Raw genomic sequence first — 16,598 nt, forward strand, 5'->3', positions numbered from 1 at the left:
AGGATCCAAGGAGAAATCCCGAGAGGGATCCCTGGGAAAAAAAAACATTATAAAAATCTAGGGTGAAGCATTGGGGGAATCCCGCAAGGAAACTCTTCAATAATATAAAGGTTCCTTTGCTGACTTTCACCTAGCTTCTGAAGAAATCCCTAGAAACGTATCCGGAGGACATTCGAGAGGAGTTTCCCGGCGGATTTTCTGGAGGATTCCCGTGAAAGGGTTTTCAGGAAGATTCTTAAGATTAGTTTACTGGAGAACTTCCTAGAGAACTTTCGATCAAGCATCTCCATGAGAAGTGCTCTAGTGTTCCCGAGAGTGGCTCCCTAGAGGAGTCTCAAGGGTGGCTCCCTGGAGGAGTCCCAAGAGTCCAAGAGTGGCTGCCTGGACGAATCTCGAGAGCGGCTCCAAGGAGGAATTCGGAAAGTGGTTCAATGGCGATTGCTGGAGATACCTAAGTGGAGGGCTCCCTAAAGCAGCTCACTGGAGAACTTCCGAGATAAGTTGTTCGAGAGACTCCCAAGAGGGCTTTCCTAGAGAGTACCGAGACAAATTTCTTCGAGAGGAGTACTCTGGATATCACCCCAAGTAACACACATGTTATATAAAAGTTACGACAGCGCAAGTTTTGGTTGTATAGAAGTTTATTTTACGTTATTTCAACACAATGTTAGAATTACGTAAAATAAACTTCTATACAACCAAAACTTGCGCTGTCGTAACTCTAATATAACATGTGTGTTGCTTGGGACCTGATGGTGGCTCCGAGAAGGACTTGCAAATCGCGCGAGTGTGTTGTTGGAGGGAAGTCCTAAAAAAGAGTGAAATCACTGGAGGAAAGCCTAAAAAATCGCCTCAGGAATCTGAGCAGATTCCTTTGTAGAATCAGGGAATACATTTTAAGAGATCACTGGAAGAATCACAGAAGGAATCCCTGAAAAAAAATACTGTAGAAATTTCAGGTAAAAAATGGAGAAATCTGGGAAAGCAACCCTCCAAAAATATAAAGGTTCCTTGGACGACTTGCTCCTAAATTCCGAAGAAATTTCTGAAAAAGCATCCGGTGGACATCAAGAAGAGCTTCCTGGTTGATTTACAGGACGACTTCCGTGGAAGATTCCCTAGATTAGTTTGCTAGAGGACTTCCTAGATGAATTCCTTCAAGCATTTTCATTTTGTCCGAGGGTGGCTCCATGGAGGAGTCCTGGAAGTAGCTCTCCGGAGGAGTTCCGAGAGCGGCTCCAAGGAGGAGTTCTTAGAGTGGCTCCAAAGAGGAATCCTAAAAGTGTTTTCATGGCGATTTCTGGTGGTACCTAGAGCAGTTTACTGCAGAACATCCGAAATAAGCTTCTCGAGAGATTTACAGGACGACTTCCTGGTTGATTTACAGGACGACTTCCGTGAAAGGTTCCCTAGATAAGTTTGCTAGAGGACTTCCTAGATGAATTCCTTCAAGCATTTTCATTTTGAAGTGCCCGAGGGTGGCTCCATGGAGGAGTCTTGGAAGTAGCTCTCCGGAGGAGTTCCGAGAGCGGCTCCAAGAAGGAGTTCTTAGAGTGGCTCCAAAGAGGAATCCTAAAAGTGTTTTCATGGCGATTTCTGGTGGTACCTAGAGCAGTTTACTGCAGAACATCCGAAATAAGTTCCTCGAGAGATTCTCAAGAGGAGTTTCCTGGGGACTGCCGAGAGAAGTTCGTTCGAGAAGAGTACTCTGGAAAAGTCTAAAAAAATCACTGCAGGAATCTATGCAGAAACCTTTTGTGAAACCAGGGAATAAATTTCAAGAGGTCTTTGGATGATTCCCGAGAGAAATTCCTAACAGAAAACATTGTAAAAATCTCGGGTAAAAAGCTAGAGAACTCCCGGAAGAAAACCATTTAAAATCTCGGGAACAATTCCTGGACGAACCCTGGAAGGCATGTGTGTAGGAATAGGAACCACAGAAAGATCTTCAAGTTGACTATTGGTGAGAATAATTGAGGGAATTCCTGAACAAATCCCTAGAAGAAGAAATCCATTCAATAAACCACATGCACTAGAAGCTCTAGCCTATTCTATTTGCGATACCTTCACCGGGGTCAGTTTTAAAATCGGACAAGCAGTAGTAAATCAGCTTATTTTCCAGATTGGATATATGCAAAGGTTTCAAAAATTCAAAGTTTCTCTTAGAATGCTTCCAGATTAAAGATTTAGAATTATTCGCATAAATTCTTTAGAAAAATGTTATTGCTCTGAAAAAGAAAAAAACGCCTCTCAACAATTCTCGAAAAATCCTGAAATTGTAATCCTTCTTTGTAAAATCTTTGAAAATATCTTAGTTCGTGCTCAGAGGGTTTTTCGTAGAACCTCGGAACGATCCTTGTAGTATGATTCTCCCGGAATTTTCTGAAAAATTCTCGCGTAATCTACTGAAGGATCCTCGTACAATTCTTTTCAGGACTCTCAAACACTCATTTGAAGAATTCTTGCGGAATCATCTGAAGGATTCTCGTGTAATCTTGTGGGGATCTCCCGAGAGTGGCTCCCTGGAGGACGTCCTAGTTATGAGAGTGGCTCCTTGGAGGAAAGCTTAAAAAAGAGCGGAATTACCGCAGGAAAGCTCAAACAATCGCTGCAGGATCTGTGCAAAATTTGTTTGTGGAATCAAGGAATTTCTAGAGGCATCAAAAGAGAGTCTCTGGACGAATCCAAAGAGGAGGAATCCCGAGAGGCATCATTGTAGAAACCTCGAGTAAAAAACTGGAAAAATTTCGGAAGAAAACTTTTCAAAAATTCCGGGAGCAATCTCTGGATAAACCCTGGGAGGTATATCCGAAGTAATACTAACAGAAAAGTCTTTGAAAATTAGTTCATGCTCAGAATGATTTTCGTAGAATTTTCATAATATGATTCTTCCGGAATTCTAAAAAAAAAAAATCTAGCATAATCCTCTGAAAGATTCTCGTACAACCCTCTACGGGCCCCTCACACAATCATCTGAAGAATTCTTGCGGAATTATCAGGATTCTCGTGGAATCTCCTTAAAACGTTCTTATAGGGCTCTCGCAGAATTATCGAAGGGTTCTCGTGGAATCCTCTAAAGGATGACCGGAATCAACTAAAGTATTTTTTGAAGGATTTTCGTAAATAGAATTCCTTTGAAATATCTTCGTAGATTCTCGCGGAATCATCTGAAGGAATCACACGAAATCCTCTGCAAAATCAATAAAAGAACACTCGTAGAACCAGAACATTTGTAGATACCTACGAAGGATTCTCTAGAATAAACGATTCTCCCGGAATCATCTGAAGGATTCCTGTCCTGCGGGTCCTCTGAAGGATTTCCACAGAACTCTGTGAAGAATTCACGTGAAATCCTCTGAACAACGCTCATAGAATCCTTTGAATGGAAACCATCTGCTAAACGAATCTGATTTATTCCTCTGAGGGCACCTAGTAGAATCTACTAAAGGGTTTTAGTACAATTCTGTGAAGGATCCACGTGGGACTTCCGGAGAATTATTTTGAAATCATCTGTAAGATCCACGTACAATCCCCTGAAAGGATCCGTGGATTCATCTAAAGGATTCTCGCACAATCTGAAGTATTCCCCAAAATGCTTACCGGAGATTGACTTTTTGGAAGGTTTCCATGGGTTCATCTGAAAGAATCCTCTGAAAGATCTCGCAACAATCTAAAAAAAAAATCGCGTAGAATCATCTGAAGGATTCTCGTACAATTCTCCAAAGGATTCCTCTGAAGGGTTCTCGCGGAATCCTTTGAAGGATTCTTGTAAAATTCTTTGACAGATTATCGCAGTATCCTTTGAGACATCCCCGTAGAATCCTTTGAAGCATCCTGGTAGAATCTTCTGTCAGATGTTTGGAGGGATTTTCGTGCAATTATCAAATGGATTGCAGTGGAAAATCATCCGAAGGATTCTTTGCTTTTTTGAAAGATTACCGTGGAATCATCTGAAGGATTATCGCGAAATCTTCTGAAAGACTACTATAGAATAAACCATTAGAAACTGCTGAAGGGTACTTGAATAATTCTCAAATGGATTCCAGTGGGATCCCCTAAAAAATTCTTGAACCAATCTTCTGAAGAATTGCCATATGTACAATGCTCTAGCGCAATCCACTGAAGAATTCTCTCGGAAACTTCGGAAGTTCTCGCTGAATCACTGGAAAGATTCTAGAAGAATCGCGTAAAAGATTCACGTGGCATCCTTTGAGGCATTTCTTACAATAATCTGACAGATGCTTCTGAAGGGGATACTTAGAAGGATTCTTGCGAAATTCTCTGCAAGATTCTTGATGAATCGTTTGAAGAACACTCGTAAATTCCTTCGAATGATTTTTATTAGAATCCTCTAAGAATTTCTCGTAGAATTCTCTGAAGGATTCCAGCGAAATCCTCTAAAAGATTCAGAAGAATTCTCATACAATGTTCTGAAGGGTTCTCGCGAAATCATCAGTATCTCTCGGTATCCTTGCTCGAATTCCCGTTGAATCATTGAAGAAATTCTAAAAGAATCACTTGAAGGATACACGTAGAATCCTCTAAGCCATTCTTCTACAATTCTCTGTAGGATTTTGTGAAGTATTTACGTGCGATTGCCAAAGGGATTCCAGTGGGATCGTTCGATGATTCTCGTAGAATCCTTTTGTTAAGATTGTTGTGGAATCTTCTGAACGAATTTTCACGGAACCATCTTGTTCAATCAATTCTTGTTAAATCCTTTACCTCTGAAGATAATTTGATGAAGGACTGCCGCAAAACTATCTGAATTCTCGCAGAATCATCCAACGGATTATTGTACATTCCTCTGAAATGATTTATGCAGTCTTACCAGAAGAAATCTTCTGAAGGGATAGAATCCTCTGACGGATTATCTGATTCTCGTCAGACCATCGAACGATTCACGTGAATTATCTGAAGGATTCTCTGGAAGATTACCAAGGAACCATCTGAAGGATTCTCGCAAAACCTTCTGAAGGACTACTATAGAATCCACTGAAAGATCCTTGCAGAAACCTCTAAAAGGTTCATGCAGAATTCTCTGAGGGCTTCTGGAAGAATTCTCCAAATGGTTCTGGTGCGAATTTCTGCAGGATTCTCTTTTCTAATGCATTTCTGTATAATCCTCTGAACAATTCACACGGAATCCTCAGAAGGATTTTCGCAAAATTTTACCTAAGAGTTTCCGTACCATTCTTTGAAGCATTCTCGTGGAATTTTCTAAAGGATTTTCGTGAAATCCGCTGAAGGATTCATAAAATACACTGAAAATGTAGTCGAAACAAAAAAAAAAAGAATTTCATTTGAAGTTGGATAAAACAAACGTCCCTTAATATTGCGTATTCTGTCAGTAGTCTATTTACAGTATTTTACATCAAAACCTGAACTGAAAACTGTCGGAACACGAAAAAGTCTAACAAACCATCGAAATATGTGTGTAAAATCTGTTCACCGACACAATCTAAAACAGAACCTTCAATTCCGGAATCTACCCTGATCAACTAAAACTAAATTAAAATCAATGACTATCAAAAGTTGTTCCTGGGGCTCAAAGTGCCAATCTCCACTAATTCAATCAACTTTCACTCCCTTACATGTGTATGTGTGTGTTTCTCAATCAAAAGTTTTCATGTTTACAAAAGAAAAATCTGTTCTGTCGCGAAGAGATATATTTGATATATCCTACTCTTTATATAGTTATGCCGGAAGCTCCAGCTTCCTTTCTGTACAAACTCTCAATCGCTCTAACCACAGAGTACATGCTGACTGCTGTTTCACCGTCACTCTTATAATTTTTTGCTCACTTTCTACTAAATACATTCTGCTAGTTTTTGTTTTCACGCTGCAATTGTATTGTTACCCTATATAGTTGCGTAACGGTACGTACCTTTTCCTCCAGCTGGGTGCTGGTGTTGCCTGCCTGACTGAAATAATCTGCTGCTTCCTAGTAACTGGCCTCGTGACCGGCAACCAAATACAGGTCGTGGCCCTCCTCGCTGGATCCCTCCATCGATTCCGCCGGCCGCAGGATACGGCTCTGCAGCATCACAATTCGGCTGATTTTGGGGAAATAAAAGGAAAAACGTGCTTAGAGATGTACGATATTTATTTTGAAGGAATTCCTAGAAAAGTATCCGGAGGACACTAGAAAGAAGCTTCCTGGTAGATTTCCTGGAGGACTCCCGTGAAAGAGTCTCCTAGAAGACGTCCAAGATCAGTTTGATGGACTGTCTATAGAGAATTTTGTTCGAGTATTTCCATGAGGAGTACTCTGAAGTTTCCGCGATTGGCTCCCTGCAGGAGTCCAGAGAGTGGCTTCAAAGAGGCTTCAAGGAGGAGCCCCGACAGTGGCTCCCTGGAAGAACCCCGAGAGTGACTCCAAAGAGGAATCCTGAGGGTGACTCCAAAAAGGAGTCGCGAGAAAGGCTCTAAAGAGGAGTCCCGGGAGTGGCTCCAAAGAGGAATCCTGGGGGTGACTCCAAGAAGGAGTCCTGAGTGTGGCTTCCTGGCGAAGTCCCGAGAAAAGCTTCAAGGAGGAATCCCATGAAGAATCCTGAGGGCGACTCCAAAGAGGAATCCCGAGAATGATTTCAGGGAGAAAAGTTCAGCGAAAGATTCCCCAGAGGGACTTCTCTTGGTAGTACTCAGGAAACCCTTCTTGGGAATCTTCAAGAAATTCTCTCGGTATTACCCAGAAACCCCTTCTTGGGAATCTTCAAGGGACTTATCTCGGAAGTTTTCCATTGATCTGCTCTAGAGTGTACTTCATTCAGATACCTCCAGGAATCACCCTAAACCCACACTCGGGATTCGTCTTTGGAGTCATCCTCAGGATTCCTCCTTTGAACCACTCTCGTAAACTCCAGAATACTCCTCAGGGAAATACTCGATTGATTTTCTCGAGGCAGTTTTCCAGAAAAGTGATCTTGAAAATTTTCCAGAAGACTCTTTCACGGGAGTCCTCAAGTGAATTCGACAGGAAGCTCCTATCCTAAGCTGTATCGATACATTTCTAGGGATTTTTCCAGAAAGTTCGTCGGGGAAGTCCTCCAAAGAACCTTTATATATTCGGAGGGTTTTTTGTCGGGATTCCTCCATTTTTAACCCGAAATTTCTACAATGATATTTCCAGAGATTCCTCTCCGAATTACTTTTTGGATTTTTCCAGAGATTGTGTCCAGATATGCCTCTTAAAATTCATTATTTGATTCCAAAAAGATTCTTGTACAGATTTCTTCGACTACTTTTTAAGGCTTTCTTTGATGATTTCATTCTTTTTGAGATTTCTCCAAGGAGCCACTCTCATCACTCGGAAATCCTTCATGAAGCCACTCTCAGGTGATCTCCAGAGTACTCGTTCCGAAAGAACTTCTCTCGGTAGTTCTTCTTGGGAATTTGTCGAGGAACTTATTTCGAAGGGTCTCCAGTGAACTGCTCTAGGGAGTCTTCTATTTAGATACCTCCAAGAATCGCCCTGAAAACACTCTCGGAATTCCTCTTTGAAGTCCCTCAGGATTTTTATCTTTGTAGTCACTCTCGTGAACTCCAGAGCGTAAATGATCGAACGTTTTTTTAGGCAAACTAAACATGGGAATTTCTTTTTTTTTTTTTTGAGCCCTTAAAATCTCTTTAAAAAAATCCGGGAACAATCTCTGGAAGAACCATGGGAGGTATATCTTAAGTAATTCTAATAGAAATGGGAAGGGTCCTATGGAGGAATGGGAACACCAAAAGAAACTTGCGATTGAACAGTAGAAGGAATCGTTGAACGTTTTCGTGCAAGAATCCCAAGGAGAATTCCGGAAGAAAACAAATTTAAAAGATCGCAAACACTAGTAGTTCTAGTGAGAAGTTTCTTGGAGAATTTCCATGAGGAGTACTCTGGAGTTACCGAAAGTGACTGGAGAGTTTTTTTTATTTCTTTTTACTCGTGAAATTTAACTACATTCTCTCTGGAGGGCTCCCACTCAATAGTGACTCGTTGGAGGACTCCCGAAGATGGCTCCCTGAAGGAGTCCCAAGAGTTGCTCCAAGAAGGAATCCTGAGGGTGGCTCCAGGGAGGAGTCGTGAGAATGGCTTCATGTACGATTCTTGGAGATAGTTAAGTGGATGGCCTTCTGAAAGAGTCCCGAGAAGGAATCCTTGTGGCTCCAGGGAGGAATCGAGGGAGTTGCTTTCTGGGCAATTCCTGAAGATAACTAAGACGAGGGTTCGATAGAGCAAATCTCTGGAGAACTTCTGAATCAAGCTCCTGGAAAGTTTCGTAATATGAAGTTTCGGAAAAGCTCCCGAGAGATGTTCTCTCGAGGACTTCCAAGTGAAGTACTCTGGAGATTTCAGGAGTGACAGTCAGGAGGACTTCAGAACGATGCTTATTGGAAGGATTTCCAGAGTGGCTTGTCTGAGGAAAGCCTCAAAAACGAGTATAATGACTGGGAAAAAGCCTAAAAATTTCTTGCAGGACACTGTGTAAGTAAGCTTGGGGAGGGGAAACATACATTTCTAAAGACATCTCTGGTATCCAAGCTAGAATCCAGAGAGGGATTCCTGGGGAAAAATCACTGAAGAGCCCTCGGGTAAAAATTGATGGAACCCCCAGAGTAAACCTATCAAAAATTACAGGGACGAACCCTGGAAGGTACATCTGATATATCAGTAGGTCGACTCCAGAGGCACGTTCTCCTCCATGTACATATTGTACATCTGAAGTAACCCCAACAGAATTCCCGGGAAGGCTCCCTTGAAACAGAAATTCCGGGAACTCTCAAAGGAATCTGGAAGCCTTCTATTCAAAGGATCGCAAGTTCTAGGCAATTCTGTTAGGCTCACCTTTGCCGAGGTCTGTTTACAAATCACCACCTTAACAATAAGTTACCAATTTTTAAATTCAGATTGTAAATCCTAATGAACATTCGGGTAGAATCTCTGAAGTAGTTCTGGGAAAATGCTACGAATCCCAGGAAAAATTTCCGCTGGAGAACTAATGGAATTGCAGAGGAAGGCCTTTCTGCCAAATGCTTAGAAAGAATTCTTGTAGAAATCCTCGATGAAATCTTGGAAGGAATCCTTGAAGAACTGGAGCAATCCCAGGACGACTCTTGGAGAAATCCTTGAAGCAATTTCATAATGGATGATTCTCAGAAGAAATGCAAGAAATAATTACTGATTTTTTCGGGAGGAATCTCAGCAGAAAAGTGTAAGGTAATTCCAGCGGAACTTCGGGAGGGATTCCGCAAATAATCCCTGGAAGAATGCCGGAAGGAATCCCTAGAGACATCTTGGACGAAATTTCGAGAGGAATCCTGAAAACAATACGAGGAGGAATCCATGTGGAAAAAGTAATTCCTGGAGGATACCTCCTAAGTAACATTTTGATGACAAATTAGTCTTGTAGAGGTTTTATGACGGTTCTAAGAACTTCATCTAGTCTATTTGACTAAAAAATGTTACTTGGGCTGAGAGAAATCCGTAGAGAGCCCCGGGAGGAAATCATAAACGAATTCCTGGAAGGATCTTTGAAGAAGTCGTAAAAGGAATCTTCGGATGAATCCAGAGAGTAATGCCTGTAAAATCTCTGCAGCAATTCTTGTAAGAATCCCAAAATCTTTGAAGACTTTCCAGAAAAAAAACTCAAGAAATTCCGGAGGAATCTCGGAAGGAGTTTCAATGGGAATCCTGGGGAGAATGTCGGAAAGAATCTCAATAACAATCAAGAAAAATATTCAAAACGGACTCTGGGCGAATACCTACTGAATTCAATAGTACCAAATTACTCACCTATCACTTCCGATCAGCTCGTATATCCGACTGATGTCGGTAATCTCTTGGGTAATCTCACCATTTCGTAGCGATCTGCCCTGCATGCCATTTTTGTGAAACGCTAACACACTATCGGTAAGACAAACTGAGAATGGGAATAAAATTAATGCTTTTCGTTGAGTGAGAGAAAATCTTGAAGCACTTACCTATACTATCGATATTAAAACTAAACTCCAGCCGAGAAATATACTTTTTGCTCTGTTTGGGAAATCCTACAACATCGACTATTTGTACGACATTATCGTAACACACTAGAATTGCGTCTCGTTCGATCTGTTGGGAATGTTATAAAGCACGTAAGAATCGATCTTCAGCGAAACCAGTTTCCCAGTATACCAACTCACCTGATGCACTTTGATTGGTCGTAAGGTGTCCCTTCGGTTGATCACCGTGGCCATGCCGTCCATCTCTTCCGCGTTGGAATTGAACCAACTGGAAGCTGTCAGAGAGAATAAATGGAAAAGGAAAGTTACATGACTAGAACTCCAACTAAACTTCTTCCTCGAATCTTACTGTTGTTGGTGTTGATCAAATCCAGCTTCAAGCTATCGTTCGGCCCCTTCCGCACGTTCACGCACACGATCGGATATTCCAGCTCCGGGGTGATGATCATCTCGAACACGTTCGAGTTCACACCGTAATACTGCAGGTTTCCGGACGGCCAGTCGCACTGCTTGAGCAGCATGAACTTGTTCAACGGGTCGTACCTAGGAAGGGGAAGGGATGCCAAGTCAGATCGTTGCTGCATTTGAAGTGTCGGGGTAATGTTGACCAAGATATGGTCTTCACAGGGAAAAATTTCTACTCAGTGCCTGAGTTGGTCTTACTCAGAAATCGAAAAATCCTTTGTTTTCTTACTCAGTTTCCGTCAAAAGTGGGACAACCCATTGCCAATTGGTTGTCCCACTTTTAGCCGAAACTGAGTAAGAAAACAAAGGATTTTTCGATTTATGAGTAAGGCCAACTCAGTCATTGAGTAGAAATTTTTCTCGGTGTTGGACAGTAGTTCATAAACATCAGCATTTGCTAATTGTCATCAAGAAGTAATGGGAAATCCTTGAAAATTGTCTAACCGTCTAAAGCAATATTTACTGGCGAAGAGTTCTTGACAGAATTCTCTAAGTTCCTAATGGAATCCTGACAACAGTTTTTGGAGAATCTTCAGTGGAGTTCCTACAAACATACGCAGAAATGATCCTGGAGGAACTCTAGAGAATTTCATAGAGGAATCCCTTGAGTATTTCCCTAGAGAACTCTCAAATGGAGTCCCTGACTTCCTGACTCCTCTGTCAATTGAGAACAGTACAAAGGAGTTTCTGGAAGAATCTAGAAAAAAATTTCTGACAAACTCACAAGAAGAGTTCCTGAAGGAATTTTTAAGAACATAACTTTCTAGAGTAGTTATGAAAGAGCTTCTTAGAAAAGTTCCTGAAGCAATCCTCACAGAATGTATGTAAAACTCTCTAGAGGAACTCCTTAAACATTTTCTAAGAACTACTTTTGAAAGTTCTTCAGGAATTTCGTTAGAGAAACCTTCAGGAAATCATCAAGAGAGTGCTTCAGGAATTCCGTCAGGAACTCATCTCAGACGGATTCATAGAATAATCTGCAGTATTTCCAGTGAATTTCTATAGGAGCTGTTGGAGAAATCCACAGAGTATCTGTAGGGTAGAGATGGGTAACTCACTCGCGAATCGACTCAAAGAATCGATTCGCGAAATCGATAAGTGAGCCATGACTCTTTTCAAAAGAGTCACGATTCGCTGATGTTCATTACGATTGGGAAAAGAGTTAGTATGACTACGCACTTCATGATGATTCGACGCAGAACATTGCAATCTTTGACAATTAATTTTGTTTCCATACTACTATATTATATGACCGGCTCGCACCAGCGATTCGATTTATCGGAGAAATTAACGAAAACCTGCGAATCCTGTATTTCACTACGTTATGCTCAGACGTTTGTGCAAATCGTCAATATACATACCATGCAAGTGAATTTTGTATGAAAAGAAGTTGGTTCACATCGAAAATTGACATTTTCTTCAAATCCCGGAAATGAGTTACTGAATCGATCAAAAGAGTCGACTCTTTTTTGAGAGTGAATCGGTAGCGATTCACTCTCAAAATTGAATCAGTTTTCCCATCTCTACTGTAGGGTACTCGAGAGGAGTTTCATTGAGTATATTCTTGAAAAGTTCACAAAGCCCTCTCTAGAGGAGTCTTAGAAGAATGTTAAAGAAGATGTCCTTGGGAACTCTCTCATGGAGTGCATGTAGGAAAAAATCCAGAGAAGTTCCTGGAGTAATCCCAAGAGGAGGAGCTTCTATATTAATCACCAGATAAGTTTCTGGAACAAGCTATAAAGGAGTTACTGAAAGAATCCTCTGAGAAGATACTGGAAGAATCGCTAGAGGTGTTCCTGAAGGAATCCCCTGGAGAAATCCGAGAGAAACGCCGTCGATGATTTTCTGAATGAATGTCATGTGGAGTTTCTGTAGAATAATCGAAATAAATTTCTGAAGGATTCTCAAAACGAATTCTTAGACGACTATCTGAAAGAGTTTTACAAGACTTTCTAGAGCAGTTCCTTGAAGATTCGCTGAAGACATTCCTGAAGGACTCTCTAGATTTGTTCCATCTGGAGGCCTTATCGGAAGGATTTCAGGAGAACTTTCTAGAGGAGTTCCTGATAATGTCTCTAGAAATTTTAGAGTCCTTCAGAAAGAGTCTGGAGATTTCCTCAGGAATTCCGTTTGAGAAACGTCTAGGTCTTTCTAGATAATTGCTTATGAAGAACTCTTTAGAGGAAATCCTGGAGTACTGCCTAGTTCCTGTGATGGTTTCTGAGAGTACTCCAAGAATTCCTCAAGAGAATCATCCAGGAGGAAGCCGTATATAGACTCTATAGTCTATAGTTTATAGAGTCCCTCAGGAATTCCGTAAGGCGTAGGAGAAACGATAGGGAATTGCCTACAGAAACTTTAAAGAGGAAAGTTTCTGGAGGAATAATTTGAAAAATCCATAGATGAATAACCAACTCAGAGGAGCTACTGGAGGACCACCAAGAGTAGTTCTTTGGAGGAATCCCCTGGGAAGTTCTTTGAATAATTTTCAGGAGCAACCTTTAGTGGAGTTCCTGTAGAACCTTCTAAGGGAGTTTCTGGAAGATCTCTAGAGGAATTCTGGGAGACTCTTGAGAGGAGTTTCTGGCGAAATCTCCAAAGTAGTACCTGAGAGAATCCTCAGAGAAGTTTCAACCGATATCCCAAAGGAGGTCCTGGGGTAATCCCCAGTGGACTTTTATAGAGGAATCTACAGAGGAGTTTCTGAAGATATGGGTCCGTTCACAAACAAAGTAGAAGGAAGGGAGGGAGGGAGATGGAAGATTTTCTGATCAAAATCATAAAGCGTAGACTTTCGAAAGTATCGAAAATTTTGCATGGACCAAAGTCTACGTGGGGGGGGAAATGAGTCTACGTTGTTTGTGGATAGCACCTATCTCTAAAGGGAGTTTCTGGACATAGCCCCAGAGGAGATCCTGAATCCCAAGGAATACCAGGAAAAATCTCCAAGAGGAACTCGCAAAAAAAAATACTGAAGAAATCCCTAGAGACATTCATGAAGGGATCCCCAGGAAGTTCCAACAGGATTTTACAATTTCCTGGATATCGTCCAGCGAAGTTCCCATGAGGTTCACTAATACACTAGAGAAGTCCCCTGAAAGACTCCCTAGAGGAGTTCTCTGAGAGATATTCTACGCCTACTTTTTTGTAAGCCTCAGAAGGCCTCTCGATAGAAATTCCCGACGATGGATCCCTGGAGGACATCCGGGAGTGGCTTTCTGGACGATTCCTCAAAGTAACTAAATATTCTTAAGAATCTAAACACTCCCTAGACAGGCTCTGGAGAGAAAATAAAGACTCCCAACAGGATGAGTTTCAATGGGGACTTCCGAAAGAAGTTCACTCGAGAATTCCCAAGAAGACTGCTATGGAGATTTTTCGAGAGTGGCTCCCTGGAGTACTTCCAAGAGTGACTTAATGGAGGTCACCAGAGACAAGTTCCTTCGAGAATTTCCAAGTACTTTGGAGAACTTCTGAAAGAGGCTCCATTGAGAAATCTCAATATTGATTTCCGTGAGAATTTCAGTAACTAGGTGGAGGAGTATTAAGAGCAGTTCTCAGGAGGACTTCCGGGAAGAGTTCCCTGAAGTAATCCCGAGAGGATATGCAGAGGATACACGCAGAAAAATGTCGCATATTTGAAACAAATGCATTACAACTTTGATTCAAATTCATTACTGTTTTTTAAATCAAAGCAAATCAATATTTGATTCTAATACTAAGCGACTTTGATTCTAAAATAAATGTATTAGAAACAAAGCCGTTGTGTCTTTGATTTAAAAACATAACTACTTTGAAATAAATCGGCATTTTGCACAAGTGGATCCGGCATTTTGTTTTCATTGTTAAAAAGTGACAAAATAAAAGACGAAATTGTCGAAAAAGAAATCGTAAAACATTTTTTTAAACGTTTGGTGCCTTCATTGGTAAGTACAATGAAGTGAAACTTGTTGTTTATTTCTAAAATTCATATCCTTCTAAATAACGGCTACACAGCAAACCTGTTCAGGATAATCGAACGCAAAGAACTCGAGGAACTCACTCTGTAATCGTTTCTACAGTCGTTCGTTGCCGTAATGGAGAAAATACCTGGTAAGCATATATTGTTCATAAAATTATGTTTTCTAAGGAAACCCATTTTGATATACAGAATCTTCCTCCGCTATCCAGTGAACCTTCCGCCGAATCTGCGTCTGCAACTACGCCGCTTCCAGGAGAACGTGCCTCTGGAGCTGACCTACTGATACGCCGCTTCCACCCACCTCCACCGGCTATTGCTGATGCAACAAAAGGCAACTGCAAAAAATATAAAACTGAAAAGTTCTAAAAACTTTCATTAAGATTATGTAATTAGGAAAATATAGTAAATATTGTTCCTAAAAAGTTTTATCCAATTCTATTGGATTATTATGTAATTAGGAAAATATAGTAAATATTATTCCTAAAAAGTTTTATCCAATTCTATTGGATTATCTGCTTTGATTGAATACGATCTTTTAACTAATGGGAGCATTTTGATCACATGCTCTCAGTATTCATAAGATCGCAATCAATTCAAAGCAGGTAATCCATTAAATACATATTTTTATGGTCTTTTTGAAGTATATTACTATCAAATAGTATTATTTTTAAAATAAAAAAAAAACTGTATTTGATTTAAAAATAAATATTTTTGAAATAAAGTAGTAATATATTTGTTTCAATGAACATTAGTATTAGAATCAAATATTTTACACTTTGACAGCTGGACTTAAAAACAACAAAATAAATGCTTTGAAGCTAATACTCGCTTTTTTTGATTCAACAAAAATTGCACTTAGGCCGTGGATCAATGCTATTTTATTTTTGATTCAAAGTCGTTTTTTTTTTAGAATTTAAAATATATTTTTCTGCGTGTAGCACATATGTTCTATAAATGCATATGCAACTCTTATATAAACAAATTGAGTCATACAAGAGTTGCATATACTGCTGTAGAACAGGTGTGCTACTCGGGGAGCTGGCTTCTGGAGAAGAGGAGAATCCTCGGCAAGCTCTCTAGAGGACTAATTGAAGGAATCAATAAAAGAGTTCTCTAGAAAACTCTTCACTAAAATTCCCGGAAGTACTTCCCTGAATAATCTCCTAAAGGGATCCTTAGAAAAGTTTCCAGAGGACAATAGGAAGGAGGCTTCACTAAAGGACGAGAAGAGACCTCTGAAAGATACCCAAGGGGAGCTCCTGGAGTCCTCCCGAGGGAAGTTCCTCGGCGATATCCTCTGGAGGACTCTATGACATTTCCCCGAATTCCATTAGCCCCTGAGGGTGACTCCCTGGATGACACATGAACGAATTGGCAGTTTTCACAGATTCGCAGATTTCGTAACATGGGACAAGCAATCTTCAGCTTCTTTGTGTGATCTCTTTAGTTCTTCGTTTGGGTTACACGCTACTGTTCAGTATAGTTAGCACTCAATATTTACTGGGTGCCGTAAAATGTGTTCTTCTTGAGGTTTGAACGTTCATGAACGTTTTGGGGAGTGATAATTTTGTACTGATGTTCATTGATTTATTCAGCCAAGCCCTACTCATGAGGGTGGCTCCCTGAAGGATTCCCGAAGGTGTCTCCCTGGAGAACCCACGCGAGTGGCTCCATGGAGGAATTAAGAAAATGGCTCTCAAGAAGAACCGTAAGAGGGGATTTCTGAGGGAAGTTCCTCCGAGAAGTGACTGCATGGAGGACTCCCAAAAGTGATCTTCATGGAGACCTCCCAAGAAAAGTTCCTACGAGGATTTCCAAGAGGAAAACTCTAGAGCTCCCGAGAAAGGAATTTCCTAGGGATTATTCCAAATAGTCCTTTAGAGTGTTTGTCTAGGTCCCTTCTAGAAATTTTCTCCAGGAGCCAGCTACTGTTGGGTGTTTTTTAGAAATCTTCTGTCGGAAGTACTCCAGAAACCTCCTCTGGGAATTCCTGCAGGGAACAAGCAGCCATTCTCGATAAATCTCCAGAGCTGTCTCTCAAAGCAACTTCTCTCAGAAGTTTCTCTGCAAACTCTTCCTTTTGGGATTCTTTAGTTAGCTTTAGGATTCCTCCTGAATGCCACGCTCTGGTCTCCTCCATGGAGCCACCCTTTGGGAGTTATCCTCGAATGTCTATGCTTTGAAAATT

General features: G+C 40.9%; 1 protein-coding gene across 4 annotated transcripts in view; it reads right to left on the reverse strand.

Annotated features, from left to right (window-relative positions):
- Positions 1–5,772: 5,772 nt before the first annotated feature.
- The window catches only part of LOC109413626 (mitogen-activated protein kinase kinase kinase kinase 5), a 66,261-nt gene continuing 55,435 nt past the window's right edge, over positions 5,773–16,598 (reverse strand). For all 4 annotated transcript variants that reach the window (XM_062842742.1, XM_062842743.1, XM_062842745.1 and 1 more), the window contains 5 exons: positions 10,334–10,527; positions 10,165–10,259; positions 9,967–10,093; positions 9,779–9,905; positions 5,773–6,056 (listed from right to left, as the gene is read on the reverse strand). In XM_062842742.1, the coding sequence (XP_062698726.1) occupies positions 5,945–6,056; positions 9,779–9,905; positions 9,967–10,093; positions 10,165–10,259; positions 10,334–10,527 (655 nt within the window). In that variant the 3' untranslated portion in view covers positions 5,773–5,944. The remainder of the gene's footprint in view (positions 6,057–9,778; positions 9,906–9,966; positions 10,094–10,164; positions 10,260–10,333; positions 10,528–16,598) is intronic.

This window comes from Aedes albopictus, chromosome 3 (genome assembly GCF_035046485.1).
Source record: "Aedes albopictus strain Foshan chromosome 3, AalbF5, whole genome shotgun sequence".
Lineage (NCBI taxonomy): Eukaryota > Metazoa > Arthropoda > Insecta > Diptera > Culicidae > Aedes > Aedes albopictus.